This window comes from Loxodonta africana, chromosome 6, assembly GCF_030014295.1.
Source record: "Loxodonta africana isolate mLoxAfr1 chromosome 6, mLoxAfr1.hap2, whole genome shotgun sequence".
Classification (NCBI taxonomy): Eukaryota; Metazoa; Chordata; class Mammalia; order Proboscidea; family Elephantidae; genus Loxodonta; species Loxodonta africana.
Genome location: NC_087347.1, coordinates 60,856,019 through 60,874,161, shown reverse-complemented (window position 1 = coordinate 60,874,161; position 18,143 = coordinate 60,856,019). Strand labels below are relative to the sequence as shown.

General features: G+C 35.8%; 1 protein-coding gene across 1 annotated transcript in view; it reads left to right on the top strand.

Annotated features, from left to right (window-relative positions):
* FSIP2 (fibrous sheath interacting protein 2) overlaps positions 1 to 18,143 on the top strand; it is an 81,058-nt gene that overhangs the window by 21,203 nt on the left and 41,712 nt on the right. The window contains exons 11-14 of the mRNA XM_064286916.1: positions 209 to 254; positions 1,541 to 1,647; positions 6,948 to 7,011; positions 13,739 to 13,796. Of these exons, the coding sequence (XP_064142986.1) occupies positions 209 to 254; positions 1,541 to 1,647; positions 6,948 to 7,011; positions 13,739 to 13,796 (275 nt within the window). The remainder of the gene's footprint in view (positions 1 to 208; positions 255 to 1,540; positions 1,648 to 6,947; positions 7,012 to 13,738; positions 13,797 to 18,143) is intronic.

Sequence of the window (18,143 nt, the reverse complement as noted above, 5' to 3'; positions counted from 1 at the left end):
AGTTGGAAATACCTGGGGAAGTTCTCTAGTAGTATGTTGATAATAGGTATTGTCCTTGAGAAAACTTCTGTGAAAGAGGGGCTAGAGAGAGAGAGAGAGAGAGAGAAAAAAAAAAAACTATTCATTTGATTGGTTGATAGAAGGAAAAATCTCTTTCAGAAATGTAATTACTAATGAATGTTTTTCTCTTGAATATTGTACCATATAGAATGATGCAGTGATAACTAAAAAATCAAGTATTTTTGATGATCAAGGTAAGAAAATGAAAAATAGTTATAATTGTTCTGTCATTTGCTAAGTAAATAATTATAGTTTCATCATATATATTTTCGAATTATGTTTTATGTCATTCTAAAAATTGTGGTTATTTTGGAAACTTAAACCAAAACCAAACCCATTGCCGTTGAGTCACTTCTGATTCATAGTGACCTATAGGACAGAATAGAACTGCCCCACAGAGTTTCCAAGGAGTGCCTGGTAGATTCAAACTGCCAGCCTTTTGGTTAGCAGCCGTAGCTCTTAACCACTATGCCACCAGGGTTTCCTGGAAAGTGAAGGATGGTATAAAAATTACTATAATTAGCCCCTATTTTTGAGTGATTGCTGAATGATTTTGCTTTTTGGAATTGCAAAGTACAGAGAAGTTAGTGCCTCTAATGTGACTGTTTATAATGAGAGGTAGAGTAAGCTTCTGACATACTGTGATTCAGAGAACTTTCCCCAGGAAGGTCCCCATAACCCATTGCAATCTTTTGCCTCAGCAATATGTGCTGTTTCCCATCTCTCCTAGAATGGACTAGACGTTACTTAAGTTCCTTCATTCCTGGGTAGCTTCCTGCATGTCCCTAAAAATATTGCCCTGTATATCCTACACATACACACAGAGAGCACTAGATATCTCCATCAGAGTAGCTAATAACCACCTCTCACTGAATACACACAAAACAGAATTCGTCATCTTTCTGACCCTCTTATTTTCACTCAAGCACAAAACCTGACCCATATTTGACTTTTTATCTGTCTTGTATTTTGCATCCAAAACTGGCCACTTTCTGGCTGATCTACCTCCTAGATTTCTCATCTTCCTCTCTTGTTTTGTCCATCCTTGACAATTGCAATAAGTTTCCTCCAGTCTCTTCTTTCTCCTTTTTAATAACCCATACATTTTGCCGTTAGTCCCTTTTCAAGTCATCGGTGGTTTCCTATTGTCTGCTGAGTGAAATGTAAGCAGCTAATTATGGCAGTGAGCTGTGGTGAGTGGCAGGAGATTAAGCTGTCATAATAAAATAAATAAGTATCAGAGGTTAAGAATTTCAGGTGAACCACTGGAAATCTGTAGGTAATGAACATCAGGAAAGGTCATTTTATTCTTGGAGATGCTGCTATAACTCAAACAAATACCCAATTGTGATAATTCCAGTTCTGTGGCAGCTGACTGAGCAGGGAGAACTTTGAAACAAGCCTATGCATTAGAAATTCATCCTTGTTATAAAAAAATATGTTATTTTCTCATACTTAAAGTTCTCTCTTCTTTTTTTAGGAGCTATAAATGTCTCACCTCAAGCTTCAGCTGTTTCAGCTCAAACTTCACCCACAAGAAATCTTCCCAAACCTGCACAGTTTTTTATGGGTTATCCAAAAGAAGAAGCATACAATAGTTCTTTTGCCCCAGAGGCAGGCAGAATAAATGAGGTACAATCTTATGATTATCATTGGTATGAAACAATCTCATTAAATAAGGGAACATACAAAACCGCTAGTTCCCTGAAATTAATTTTACCACAGTAAAATTTCAATAATCCTTTGGTGCACTGCAGAACATAACCTGCAACATAACCTGCAACCTTCAGAGGAAGCATCAAATTGAGCTATGTGGAATCATTTTTCTACTAGTCCTGACAGATTGTTCAGAGATAGCCATTCTCTCCTCATTCCCTTTTGACCAGTGATCAGTGACCTGTGGTTGGAAAATTACCAGCAAGAGATTCAGGGTGCGGCCTCTGGACATAACATGTATTTTGTGGGTTGCCATCTGGCTATTATGGGAATAAAATCCCCATGCTTGGTTCCATTAGCATCGTGTTAACTGGTTTAGCTGTGTTAAGAAGTTAATGTGGTATAAAAGATATTTCAATAAACCGGAAATTTACTAAATTCTCCCCAAAGAAATTTTCTTGGTTAGAGTAGAAAGTGACATAATTTTCCATGTCTTGTAATGCATAATAGTTGACAGACTAAATTATAGATAATTACTAAATTATAGAATATTTCCCACAATATGCTTCTTTGTAGTGCAATTTCATTATACATAAACATTTGAAAAGTCCATACTGGGTGAGAGCACTGTGCTACTATGTCAGTAGCTACGTTAAGTAAGCTAAGAGTCTGAAAAATAAACCTCTTAACAACTTTGACAATTTAAAGTCCCTATATTGACCAACAGATTTGAAAGGCTATGTCCTTGTCTAAAAAGCTTTCTATATTAAAAAAAAAAAAGTATCTAAATTTGATTAATAACTTGGTTTAGGTAATGTGTGTGTTATTAACTTTTCCATCCACGTTACTGAAATGAGCACTTCAAATGGTTGCAAATACCTAATATATTTTGAGAAATAAACCATGAGCATTTTTATTATAATCATTATTCTCTTTTCCAACATATTGTACAAAACCCATAACTGTCAGAAAATGTACTTCTGATGGCCCGTGCTCAGCATGGGGAAAAAAATGAAGTCTATTCTACTGGATTTATCTCCCTTTATAATTACTTGAGTGGGTTCAGTCCTTAACTAAGTCCAGAGAGCCACATGCCTTTGTATGCAGAGATCCGCTCTCTGCTTTCCAGCTCTCCTTAAACTTTTCTCCCATTGTTAGCGTTATTTAAAAAAACACACTTTTTTTTTTGTCCCATTAAGTTGATTAACCTCCTTGCTAATCAACACATTTCACAGATAGCTAATTTTAGGATACCAGTGAATAACTTTTTTGCAAAAAGAGTTAACCTAGCAGGCTTGAAACTACTGTCTTTAGAAGGACCTGCTTGCATGGTTGCCCCTTAGCTGGTGTCCGGGAACATGGCTGGTAAACAGTTCTCTTCACTGATAGAAAATTTTCACTGAGAAGAGTGGTTTACTGTGTGTAGACTATGCAAACAATGTAATTTATGCTGAACACCTGTCAGTTTGTCATACCGTGGGGGCTTGTGTGTTGCTGTGATCCTGAAAGCTATGCCACCAGTATTCAGATACCAGCAGGGTCACCCATGGAGGACAGGTTTCAGCTGAGCTTCCAGACTAAGACAGACTAGGAAGAAGGACCTGGCAGTCTACTTCTGAAAAGCATTCACCAGTGAAAGCCTTATGAATAGCAGCGGAACGTTGTCTGATACACTGCGGGAAGATGAGCCCCCAGGTTGGAAGGCACTCAAAAGATAACTGGGGAAGAGCTGCCTCCTCAAAGTAGGGTTGACCTTAATGACATGGATGGAGTAAAGCTTTTGGGACCTTCATTTGCTGATGTGGCATGACTCAAAATGAGAAGAAACAGCTGCAAACATCCATTAATAATTAGAACCTGGAATGTATGAAGTATGAATCTAGGAAAATTGGAAATTGTCAAAAATGAAATGGAACACATAAATATCGATATCCTAGGCATTAGTGAGCTGAAATGGACTGGTATTGGCCATTTTGAATCAGACAATCATATAGTCTACTATGCTGGGAACGACGACTAGAAGAGGAACGGTGTTGCATTCATCGTCAAAAAGAGCGTTTCAAGATCTATCCTGAAGTACAACGGTGTCAGTGATACGATAATATCCATACGCTTACAACAAAGACCAGTTAATACGACTATTATTCATATTTAAGTACCAACCACTAGGGCCAAAGATGAAGAAATAGAAGATTTTTATCAACTGCTGCAGTCTGAAATTGGTCGAACATGCAATCAAGATGCATTGATAATTACTGGTGATTGGAATGCGAAAGTTGGAAACAAAGAAGAAGGATCAGTAGTTGGAAAATATGGCCTTGGTGAAGAAACAATGCCAGAGATCAAATGATAGAATTTTGCAAGACCAACGACTTCTTCATTGCAAATACCTTCTTTCACCAACATAAACGGCGACTATGGACCTCGCCAGATGGAACACACAGAAATCAAATTGACTATATCTGTGGAAAGAGATGATGGAAAAGCTCAGTATCATCAGTCAGAACAAGGCCAGGGGCCGGCTGTGGAACAGACCATCAATTGCTTATATGCAAGTTCAAGGTGAAACTGAAGAAAATCAGAGCAAGTCCACAAGAGCCAAAATATGACTTTGAGTATATCCCGCCTGAATTTAGAGACCATATCAAGAATAGATTTGATGCATTGAACGCTAGTGACCGAAGACCAGACGAGGTGCGAAATGACATCAAGGACATCACCCATGAAGAGAGCAAGAGGTCATTGAAAAGACAGGAAAGAAAGAAAAGACCAAGGTGGACGTCAGAGGAGACTCTGAAACTTGCTCTTCATCTCGAGCAGCTAAAGCAAAAGGAAGAATTCATGAGTAAAAGAACTGAACAGAAGATTTCAAAGGGCCTCTCGAGAAGACAAAATAAAGTATTATAATGACAAATGCAAAGAGCTGGAGGTGGAAAACCAAAAGGGAAGAACACGCTCGACGTTTCTCAAGCTGAAAGAATTGAAGAAAAAATTCAAGCCTCGAGTTGCAATAGTGAAGGATTCCATGGGGAAAATATTAAATGATGCAGGAAGCATCAAAAGGAGACAGAAGGAATACACAGAGTCATTATACCAAAAAGAATTAGTTGATATTCAGCCATTTCAAGAGGTGGCATAAGATCAGAAATCAATGGTACTGAAGGTAGAAGTCCAAGCTGCTCTGAAGGCATTGGCGAGAAACAAGGATTCAGGAATTGATGGAATATCAATTGAGATGTTTCAACAAACAGATGCAGCGCTGGAGGTGCTCTCTCGTCTATGCCAAGAAATATGGAAGACAGCTTCCTGGCCAACTGACTGGAAGAGATCCATATTTATGCCCATTCCCAAGAAAGGTGATCCAACCAAATGTGGAAATTATAGAACAATATCATTAATATCAGATGCAAGAAAAATTCTGCTGAAGATCATTCAAAAACAGCTGCAGCAGTATATCGATAGGGAACTGCCAGAAATTCAGGCTGGTTTCAGAAGAGGACGTGGAACCAGAAATATCATTGCTGATGTCAGATGGATCCTGGCTGAAAGCATAGAATACCAGAAGGATATTTACCTGTGTTTTATTGATTATGCAAAGGCATTTGAGTGTGTGGATCATAACAAGCTATGGATAACACTGCGAAGAATGGGAATTCCAGAACACTTAATTGTGCTCATGAGGAACCTTTACATAGATCAAGAGGCAGTTGTTCGGACAGAACAAGGGGTACTGATTGGTTTAGTCAGGAAAGGTGTGCGTCAGGGTTGTATTCTTTCACCATACCTATTTAATCTGTATGCTGAACAAATAATACGAGAAGCTGGACTATATGAAGAAGAATGGGGCATCAGGATTGGAGGAAGACTCATTAACAACCTGCGTTATGCAGATGATACAACCTTGTTTGCTGAAAGTGAAGAGGACTTGAAGCACTTACTAATGAAGATCAAAGACCACAGCCTTCAGTATGGATTACACCTCAACATAAAGAAAACAAAAATCCTCACAACTGGAGCAATGAAACATCATGGTAAATGGAGAAAAGATTGACGTTGTCAAGGATTTCATTTTACTTGGATCCAAAATCAACAGCCATGGAAGCAGCAGTCGAGAAATCAAAAGACGCATTGCATTGGGCAAATCTTCTGCAAAGGACCTCTTTAAACTGTTGAAGAGCAAAGATGTCACCCTGAAGACTAAGGTGTGCCTGACCCAAGCCATGGTATTTCCAATCGCATCATATGCATGTGAAAGCTGGACAAGGAATAAGGAGGACCGAAGAAGAGTTGATGCCTTTCAATTATGGTGTTGGCAAAGAATATTGAATATACCACGGACTGCCAAAAGAATGAACAAATATGTCTTCGAAGAAGTACAACCAGAATGCTCCTTAGAAGCAAGAATGGTGAGACTGCATCTTACATACTTTGGACGTGTTGTCAGGAGGGATCAGTCCCTGGAGAAGGACATCATGCTTGGCAGAGTACAGGGTCAGCGGAAAAGAGGAAGACCCTCAATGAGGTGGATTGACACAGTGGCTGCAACAATGAGCTCAAGCATAACGATTGTAAGGATGGCGCAGGACCAGGCAGTGTTTCATTCTGTTGTGCATAGGGTCGCTATGCGTTGGAACCAACTCGACGGCACCTAACAACAACCTAACGACCTGCTTTCCTTCTGGGAGTCTGGAACTTTGGTTGGGCAGAGGGTGCCTACATGACGAGCCTCCAGTGAAAATCTTTAGTACTAAGGAGTTTCTGATAGACTTAACTGGGCAAAAACATTGCACACACGTTACTGCATTTTTTATTGCTGGAGAAAGGAACACCCTCAAATATGTACTCTCACAGGAGGTAGAGAGCATAAAGAAAGCTCTGCATGGATTTCTCCAGATTCATGTTGTATCTTTTCCCCTTGTTGAACCTATCATGTATCCTGTGGCTATAATAAATCTTAGACCTAAGTAGAACTATATGCTGAGTTACATGAGTCCTAAGAAATCACTAGATGATCTTGTGGACCCCTGATACAACCAGGAACTTTTGACTTCTGCAAATAATATATGCTAGATAAACAAAAATGTGTAGATTTTTATAAATTGTCAGTTAAGTTCTTAAAATCTTCTATTAAATGTCTGTATCTTAAATATAAAAATAATAGGCTGAAATTCAAGTTCTAGAAAAAAAATCCTTTGGGGATCTGTTTGTTTTTGTTGTTGCGGATTATACAGAAGGAGATAAATGCTGATTTGAATGAAAAACAAGTCAGGAAATCATGCTGCTTCTGTGAATCAGGTAAACATCGGCAACATTTATTGAGTCAGTCGTGCAAACTACTAATTCATTCTTCCAGTTAACATTTATTGAGTTCCTGCTTCATGCGAGGTACGGTGGTGAGTATTCAACATACAAAAAAGAAAAACCATGGTTTCTACTCAGGGCTGTTACATTGTGGTGGGGAGATAGTTATGTAAATAACCATAAGCCATATTTGGGTAATACGATGATAAGAGTCCTTGGATGGCGTAAACAGTTAATGCTTTCAGCTACTAGCTGAAAGGTTGGTCGTTCAAGTCCACCCATAGGCACCTCAGAAGAAAGACCTGACAGTCTACTTCCAAAAAAACCAGCCATTGAAAGTCCTGTGGGGCACAGTTCTACTCTGACACACATGAGGTCGCCATGAGTCAGAATCAAATCGACAGCAAATGGTTTGTTGGTAATGTTAAAATAAGTGCAATATAAGAAAGTATGTGTGCATAGAAGTCAGAGGAAGTCAGGGAAAACAGTACCTAGGTCTACCTAGGATTGTCAGGGAAACATTTACAAGAGATCACACTTCAATTGAGACATAAGGATGAGAAGAAATTTTCTGTTTTTATTTTGGAAAAATTGACATGTTATGAATTTGGGAAATATTTTATTTATAATAATGGAAATATTGATATTGATACAAACTTAAGAAAAGCATAGAACTAATTATGTCATGTATCACATCTATCTATATACATCAAATATATATGCAATGAAATTATATTCAAGGCAAGTTCAAAAAATGCGAAGTCATACAGTGTTGTATAGATGGGAACACTTAATATGTTATGAAAAGTCATACAGTGTCGTATAGATGGGAACACTTAATATGTTACGATATTAAGTGTTCCCATCTATACGACACTGTATGACTTTCCATTTTTTGAACTTGCGTTGAATATGATTTCATTGCATATATATTTGATGTATATAGAGAGATGTGATATATGACATAATTAGTTCTATGCTTTTCTTAAGTTTGTATCAGTATTTCCATTATTATAAATAAAATATTTCCCAAATTCATGAATAGATTCCAAATACTAGAGAAACACTTTAATTTTTTTATCTTGAATTTCGTATCAGTTTTAGATTTTTACTAGTATCTCTTGGTTCTTCTTGATATACAATTGCATAAGAGATTTTTTTCGTAATTTTTCCAGTATTTGCATTCATTTTTATATCTTATCTCATTACAATTACTAGAATGTCCAAAATTAAGTGACCATGGTGTTAGCAATGTTAAATTCTGGGTTTTACTTTATATGGTTTTGGTGTTTTGCCATTTACGATAATATTTGCTGTTTTTTGGTAAATATACTACCTTTAAATAGCATCTTTTACTATTTTACTTAATTTTTTAATTAGGAATGGCTGTAGAATTTTTCCATCACCTATTGATACAATTACATGATTTTTTTTTCTCTGTTAACTTGTAAGGATTATTTGATAGATTCCATTGTATTATATAATCTTCTCATTTCAAAAGTGAATCCTGATTGGATGTAGTGTATTCTTTCTGATTGAAGTAACACATACAATCAGAAAAGTCCACCAAACTTAAATATACAGCTCAATAAATTATCACAAAGCAAGACACCCATGTAACTACCACATTGGTCGAGAAATAGAGCTTGCGATTCCTCAGGAGCCGTCATAATACCCACACCAGTCAATATTTCTGTCACTGCTGCCCAAATGCTATCATTATCTTAACTTCAGATACTATAGTTTAGTTTGTATATATCCATTTGCATGTCTTTGTCTGGATTCATGCTGTCTTATTATAGTCGTGAAATACCACAATTTATGAAAGTCTTTTCAATAAATGTCGATATCAAGTAGAGCAAGTCTTTCTACTTTTCAAGAATGTCTTGGCTATTCTTGGCACTTTGCCTTTCCATATAAGTTTTAGGAAAAGCTTTTCGAACCCCACAGAAAATCTTACTGGGATTTTTTTATTGGAATTGCCTTGACTCTGTAGAGAGCAGTTTCATGAGAATTGACATCTTTGAAGTATTGTCTTCCAATCCAAGGACATGGTATTTAGGTTTTCTTTAATTTCTCTCAGTAGTGTTTATAATTTTATGTGTCTTTTATATTTTTCATTAGATATGTTTTTCAAAATTTGATTTTTAATGCTGTTTTAAAGGATATATTTTAAAATTTTATTTTATATTTACCAATGCCGTAATGAAATACAGCTGATTTTTCTATATTGATCAGCAACCTTGTTAAACTCAGTTTTTATTCCTAATAATTAACCTGCAGATTATTTTAGATTCAACCTTTATACCATTTTCTTTTTCTTCGCTTCTTAAATTGGCTAGGACCATCAGTAAGTATTGAGTAAGGCACCTTTTCTGGTTTCTGATCCCAGAGAGAAAACTTTCAAGTTTTCAGTTAAGAGGGATGTCTTCTGAGAGATCTGTTTGTTTGTTTTTTGTTTCATTTTTAGATATCTTCTTAATATATTAGGAAGATTGTCTTAAATTGTTAACTTTCTAAGAGTTTTCATCATGAAGGATATTGAATTTTGTAAAACCATGGTTTGCATCTATTGAGATGATTGTATGATTTTTGTCCTTTATTCTGTTAAAGAATTATATCGACTTTTGAATTTTTTTTTTGAATGTTGCCCCGATCTTGTATTACTGAAAATAATCATTTTGATCACTATGTTTTGTTTTTTCTGTGTTAGTTGGATTCAATTTGCTGATATTTTGTTTCACATTTTTGCATCTATGGTCATGACAGTTATTAGCCTATAATTTTTGGTTTTCCTTTTTTTGTTTTGTTTTGTTTTTCTTTTGGACATCAATCTTGAACTGTCCTCGTATGTCCATCCTTTATTTTTCTCCAGAAGAGTTTGGGGAATATTAAGGGATTTTTTTTTTTCCTTAAAGATACTGTAGAATTTACTGGTAAATTCGGGCTAGAAGTCTGCTTTGTTAGGTGGCTTTTAGTAAGTGAAATTCTGAAATTTTAAAATATTTACAGAATCATTCAGTTGTCAGTTTTGGTAAATAATATCTGACTAGGAATTGGTCAGTTTTGTCTTAGGTTTTTAAATATCTTGTCATAAAATTATTCATAATATCTCATACATTTTCCTACACTAATAATTTAACTTTTTAATTAAAATGAATGCATACAGAAGATAAACAAATCTTAAGTGTTCAACCCAGTAAATTATTACAGAATACACAAATCTGCGTTACTAATATGTTCAAGAAATATAAAATAACCTACACTGTAAAAGCCCCCATTCTTCCTCCTCCAAATCAAAACACCCTCCCTTTTTCTCATTCTTTATTTCTAACACTGTAAATTAATTCTAAAAAAAAAAAAAATTACTTGTCTAATTAATACTAATTAAATTAGTGTTGCCTATTTTTGAACTTTATATAACTGGAATCAAGAGTATATATTCTTCTGTTTATGGCTTCTTTTGCTCAACGTTATGTTTCTGAGATCCATCACTGTAGTTGTAATCCATTTCATTGTTGTATAGCATTCCATTATATGAACATACAAAAATGTATTTATTCTGCTATGCATGAATTTTGGATTATTTCCAAATCTGAGCTATTATGAGTAATTCTTTGTGAACTTCCCAGTACATTTGTGTCATTTGTGCATGTACATGCACACACACGCAATTGTACACACATTATGAATATATACATATATGTATATACATATATGTAACTGCTACTGGGTCACTGGGTATTTTATTATGGTAAATATATATGTAATAAAACATTTGACATTTCACCAATCTTCACATGTATAGTTTAGTGACATTATGTTTCTCACATTATTCAACTATTGCCCTTATCAATCCCTAAATAATACTGTCACCCCTAGTCAAAGCTCAGTGTCCCTTAAGCATTAAGTGCTCCTTTTACCCTCCCTCTCTCCTGCTCCTGGTAACTGCTAATAAACTTTGGTCTCTATATAGTTGTCTACTCTAAATATTTCGTATAAGTGGGGTCACCTTAACTATATTAACTCTTCCTGTCTTTGATTTCCTTCATCAGAGTTTTGTAGTATCTGTCATTAATTTTGGAGAAAGTCCTCAGCCATTATTATTTCAAATATTTTTTTTCTATTCCTTTCTCTCATTGTTCTCCTGGTATTCCCATTACACATATGTTGTACTTTTGTAATTGTCCCACCAAAAAAAAAACAAAAAAACCTTGCATCACTATAGGACATAGTAGAACTGCCCCATAGGGTTTCTAAGGAGCAGCTGGTGGATTTGAACTGCCCATCTTTTGGTTAGCAGCTAAACGCTTAACCACTGCACCACCAGGGACCCAATTGTCCCACAGTTCTTGTCTATTTTTTTCTATTTTTGTAATTCTTTTTTATCTTTGCTTTTCAGTAGTTTCTATTGACATATCTTCAGGTTCACTGATTCTTTCTTCAACTGGGTCCAGTCTCCTGATGAGCTCTTCAAAGGCATTCTTTATTTCTTTTACAATGTTTTTTATTTCTAGCATTTCATTTTGATTCCTTCTTAGAATTTCCATCTCTCTGCTTCATTTACCCATTTATTCTTGTGTGTTCTCCATTTTTTCTGTTAGAGAGCTTATCAAATGAATCATGGTTATTTAAAATTTTAAGTCTAATAATTCCAAAATCTCTGCCATACCTGAATCTGGTTCTAATGCTTGCTCTGTCTCTTCAGAGTCTGTTTTTTGTTTTGTTTTATTTTTGCATTTAATATGCCTCATGATTTTTTTTTTTTTTAAATCCAGATGTGCTGTTCCAAGTAAAGGGTACTGAGGTAAATAGGCCTTTAATGTGAGGTTTTATGTATATCTAAATAAGAGTTAGACTATGTTTACTGTTTGCTGTACTGTAGGTGTCAGAGGCTAAAATGTCTTTATTTTTGTCTCCCTGTTATCTTTTGGTTTTCCTAGAGATTTCTTCTTAAAGAAGATCTGAGACTTGTAGCTCTTTCAGATATAATTCCCTGTTGTACAGGAGCCCTTTTGATATGATGGTAAATTATAGGGGGAATAATCATCATTCTTTGATAGGTCTAAGTCTTTTAGTGAGTCTGTATTCCTTTTCAGCTCTTTTTTTCCACCCTCTTAAGTGACATAGGAAAGTTAGAAGGGACTGAAGTTGAGTATGTCCCTTCCCACTTGTAGGTTAGGCTCTGGTAAAATCCAGGTTGGTTAGGCTCTGCTAAAATAATTTACCTTCAGGGCATGCCTTTGTAAAGGAGAACAGAATTATCTGGGCATATTCAAAATGGATACTTTTCCCCTCCCCCTGCTTAGCTGTGTAAGAGTATGCTTTTAATGTTCTATATAGAATTCTGGGCATAAAGATTTTAGGTCGTTTAATCCATTGTATAGTTGGAAACCAAAGAAGGATTTTTTTGTTTTATTTTTAAATATTATTGTATTCACACTTTATTTCCCAGATCTGTGCACTCTGAATTTCAGCTCCCACCTCTCCAAAACTGAACACACACAAAAACATATCTACAAACTCAAGAAGATTACACCGGATTTAACTAAGACATTTTGTACTCATCAGTGGTACCTACTGGTTACTCATTTATTGGGAGAAACAAAAGTTACTGATTAAACTTGACTTTGAACTGGCTGAATTTAATAACACTGCTTTCTGTGATCAGAGCATTCTGTTTTTCTGTCTTTCATCCACTTACATATTTGCATAATTGACATCAAGTATACCTATAGAGAAGTTCTGTATAAAGACTTCCTGTATCATTCCTAGGAGCCCTGGTGGTGCAGTGGTTAAGTTTGGGCTGCTAACCAAAAGATTGGCAGTTGGAATCCACCAGCTGCTCCTTGGAAACCCTGTTGGGCTCTTCTCCTCTGTCCTATAGGGTCACTATGAGTCAGAATTGACTCAATGGCAATGTTGTTTTTTTTTTGGGTGGGGGGGAGTGTATATCATCCTTATCCAGAGTATTTACTAAAATCTAATTATGGAATCTTGTTAGATTACACACAAAACAAGTTAGGCAATATTTCAATGGGAAGATATTAATGGCAGGCAGATCAGTGAATAAATATTGAGGAAGCATATGAATTAAGTAATGTATTCACCAAATAAATGTTATTGAGTACTTACTGTGTTTTAAGTGCTGAGGATATAGTTATGAATTTATATCCTAGTCAAGAAAACAAGAGAAAACATATAATCACAATACAGCATAATGAATTTTATAATAGAAGCATGTGTAGAGTGCTTTGGGAGTACTGGGAAGAGGTGTTTATTTACTTAGGCAGGTTTCAAGGAAGTTTTTGAGAAGAGTTAATACAGGTTGAATAAGATCTAAAAGATGAGAAGGAAGTTAAAGAAGGTACAGGGTGCTTCAGACAGAGGAAATTGCAAAAACAATGGCCCATAGACATGAAAACATGATATATTTAGGGAATTTCATGTTATTCAGTGTCTCTGTACCATAGCATGCATATGGAAGACTGGCCAAGGATGACACTGGAGAGGTACACATGGACATCCAATCTTAGGGTATATTTTATGCCTTGCTGAAGAACTTGGACTTCATTGTGGCAATGATGGGGAGTCCCTGGCATTTTTTGAACAGGGCAGTGACAGCAGAAAGTAAAGGCCAATTAAAAGATGTTAATTGCCATTTTACAAAGAGCTATGGAAGGATGCAAACTAATTATAATTTTCTTTTTCTGGTAAATAGGACCTCAGGTTCATACTACTGCCCAGGGTATTTTTTCTTCTCGTGTTCTCTCCAATACGTAAGTATATAAGAAAATTAGTGCATAGTCGTAAATTGTATTTTGATAATTGCACAATTTACTCACTTCTGTTCTCTCAGTTCTACATGGATTTAGTAGATTTTCAGCACTAACCTTAATTGTAAAGTAGACAGTGTTAATCATTCATGTTTGTCTTAGGCTGGGTTCTCTAGAGAAGTAAAATCAGTGGACCATATAAATATATAGAGAGAGAAAGAGAAATTTATATCAAGGATATGGCCCATGCAGTCATAGAGGCTGGAAATCCTGAGTCTAAGTCACGCTGGAGGCTTCTGACTCATGTGGCCGCAGGGGCTGGTGAACCCAAGATCAGTAGGACAGATAGCAGGTCTCTTGCTTACAGGCTGTGGAGGTTGACGAATCCCAAGACGGGCAGGTAAGCTGCTGGCTCAAGTCCCAAGAACCAGAGGTCAGGTGAACAGGAGCCAGCTTCAAGATCCAAGGTGAGAAAAAGGCCCTAAGCCTTGCCAGAAAGTCCACCTATATTGGATGCAGACTATATCTACAAGGAAACTCCCTTACAACTGATTGGCTGCTCACAGTAGATCCCATCATGGAGGTGATCACATTATATCAGATCTCATCATGGAGGTGATTACATCATTTTACAACTGCCGAACTAAACCATAACTGCCAAACTATTGAGAATCATGGCCCAGTGAAGTTGACATACAACCTTAATGCTCACAGTGTTCTTCTCCCTCCCTCTTCCTGTGTGATTCTATACTCCCCTTGTATTCCAGGCCTTGATTCTACTTGCAAGTTATAACTCCACCATAATCTCTCCTCCTCAGGTCACATCCCAGTATCTGAACTTATCTTTTTGCCTTTCTCCCTTTAAAACATTTACCATTCCACAGGCCTTTTGAGATTATTGGCTTTCTAAGGATAATAAGGTAGCTTCCTACAAAATATTAATGACTTAGTCTGTTATTACTTTCTAAAGGGTATTTTCAGTGCAATCCAAAATCATCAATCTCTAATGATGGAAATATGCAGGCTTTTGGATATTTTTGGGAAGCCTGGGGACGTTTCATTCTTCAAACCTTGGTGATCACCTATTCTTTTGGTATACCTGTTTTTGCTGAACTTGAAAGAAGGAAGAATGGTCATTATTTTAGACCAAACTCTCATTATTAAAAAAAAAAAAAAACAGAGAAGTTCAGGATAAAACCTCAAGTTGCTCTGAGAATGGTTGCTGCTGTTTAGTGGTAAATGCTAGTCACATATTCAGACCAAGCTCCCTGGAAGAAGGATCTTGACTTTAGGATGTCAGTTTGTCTGACTTCCTGAGGATTTGTGGGATATATTTTTTTTATACATATAGTGTAATAGATGCAGAAGGAAGGAAACTGACTAGTCCAGTTGAAAGCAATTAGAAAAGATGAAAAAATGATGATTATAAAATATACATTTTATTTGTTGAAAATATAAATGCCTGCCTCTTTATAACAAAGATTAGAGGAGGCTCATGAAGTGTTAATTCTTGCTTCATCTTTCTCCACCAAAGGTTATGGAATTACAGAGTCACTTGAATCTTTTCATAGGAAATATTTTGGATACTCTTTTTTCATTAAATATCTTAGCTCACTCTCTGCATGACCTGGAGCCTTCTCCATCACTCGTCCCCCCAAATAGGATACTTGCAGTAGCACCTCGCCTAACACCAGGTCAGAGCACCAACAAACACAGCTAACAGTACTTTCTGGTCTGACTCATGTCTGTCACACCAACATCATAGTCCTCTTGTTCTGATTTAACTCCATGTTTCATAAAACTTTACTGTGGAAACATCACATCTGTTCCACCATCCACCTCCTCTCCCCACATTTTCATCTCTTAGCTCTCTCTTTTTTTTTTTTTTCTGCTTGTACAAAAGATATATATACAGTAAGTTAAATAAAATAGAGTTGGAAATTCAGGATTAAGTGAATAAAGATGAAGCAAATATGATAGCAGTGGGTATGAATGAGTTGCAATAATTAAGCAATGCATTTAGATAATGAGTAAGCTTGTATGATTGGGATGGGAGATGTAAGGAGTAACAGTAAAGAAGGCAGCAAGTCTGCCACCCTGAAGACTATAGTTAGAAACTTATAATTTATTTACTGGGTTAGAGGAGGGATGTGATATGGTCAAATTAGCACACATGATAAATAACCCTGATAACAGTATATATGATAAATTGAAGTCAAGAAACTAGAAGCCAGTCCTGGAAGTCTATTAGTGAATAGTGGCCAGCACAAAGGCTTCATTGTGGGTTAGAGATAAATGTGTATACAGATCTAAAACACTTCAAATGAAAATTTATTAATCAGACATTTATTGAGAACCTACTATATTCAAAGCATAGTGCTTAGATGCAAGGCAGATACCAGGATGAGGAAAACTATGCCCCTGACCTTAGATGTGTTTAACAATGCATTAGAAGAGATAGGGAAAAATAGATAATATCAGAGGGAGAATTGGGAGGAGGGGAGAATGTCAATCACATTGTTAAGTATGGGCCACTCATAGAACCACCTGGCCATTAGCTTTCAAATTGGGATGCCGGTGTTAAGGTATAGAGGTGTCACTTTTTAAATTCCTTTCTAGCCACAGGAATGAATAAATGAATTAGGTAGTAAAATGAACTATGTGGCATGGAAGTTCAGGAGGTATTGAACGTCACCCCAAGACATTAGACCTGAGCTACAAATAGAAGGCCACCACTTAGACTGAGAAATTACATATTTGGAAGTACATACTAGGCATGTAGAACTAATTTATTCTTACTACATTAATTTTCAGTTGGTAGTTGGTCAAGTATTTGAAGATATCGTCCAGACATCTCTCTGACTAAAGATGGGTTATATGAAGGAGGTCAACAGTAGAAAATTTTATTTATACTTTTATGATATGGCAGCTTATAATGAAAAACCGTAGCTTGCTCTTGGAGCTTCTCATCTAATTGGCATTAATGAGAGTTGGCTGAACAACCTAAAACATAGATGTTTTGTGTTAGTAATGTCAACATAATTAGAAACATATTAAAGAGAACCTCCTCAGACTAGGGAAAATTGGATGGTTGAGAGTCAACAAGCTATTTATATTGAAATATCATACCACTTCTGGAATTATGGTAGAACTTCCCAGTATAACATCTAGTTCATTTGCATGTTTCTGCTGAATTAACTCCAAGATTTTGTACTTCATTGCAAATCCCATACTATATCTGATTATTTTTTTTGTGAAAAATAATTCACATACTATAAAATTCACTTTTTAAAGTGTACAGTTTAATTTTTTTTTTAGCGTTTTTACAAAATTGCGCAACCATTACCACAGTCACTTTTAGAACATTTTTATCACCTCAAAAAGAAATCTTGTACCCCTTAGCTCCAGCCTCTCTTCCCATATCGCTACTCCCAGCCCTAAGCAATCACTCACTAATCTCCTTTCTGTCTCTATAGATTTTCCTATTCTGGATATTTCATATAAATAGAATCATACAACATGTGGACTCTTTTTGGCTGGATTCTTTCACTTAACATATTTTCAGGTTTCATCTATGTTGTAGCATGTATCAGTACCTCATTTCTTTTAATGGCCAAATATTTCTTTGCATGGCTATATCACATCATGTATATTCATTCATCAGTTCATGGACATTTTGGATATTATGAATAATGCTGCTATGTGTAAGTTTTACGTGAGCATATACCTAGAAGTAGAATTGCTGAGTCATGTAGTAACTATGTTTAACTTTATGTGTAACTGTCAGACAGTTTTCCAAAGCAGCTGTACCTCATTTTATATTCCCACCAGCAATACAGATGGGCTCCAATTTCTCCATATCCTTGCCAACACTTGTTATTATCTATCTCTGTTCTTTGTAGATACATTTATTCAAATTCACTGTCTATATTTTAATTGGTTTGTCTTTATATTGTTGAATTTTAAGAGTTGTTTATATTAAATTCTTGGTATTAAATTCTTATCAGATATATGATTTTCAATTTTTTCCCTTTATTGTGGGTTGTCTCTAAATTCCCGATAGTGTCTTTTGAAGCAATTTTTTTTTTTTTATAAAGTCCAATTTATCTATTTTTTTCTTTGGTCACTTGTGCTTTAGGTGTCACACTAAGAAGCCATTGCCTAATTCATTTACAGTGATATATGCATATGCTTTTTCTTCAACAACTTTATAGTTTTAGCTCTTACACTTGGGTCTTTGACCCATTTTAAGTTAATTTTTGTATGTAGTGTGAGATAGGGGTCCAATTTCATTCTTTTTCCTGTGGATATACACTTGCGCAACCACCATTTGCTAAAAAGACTATTCTT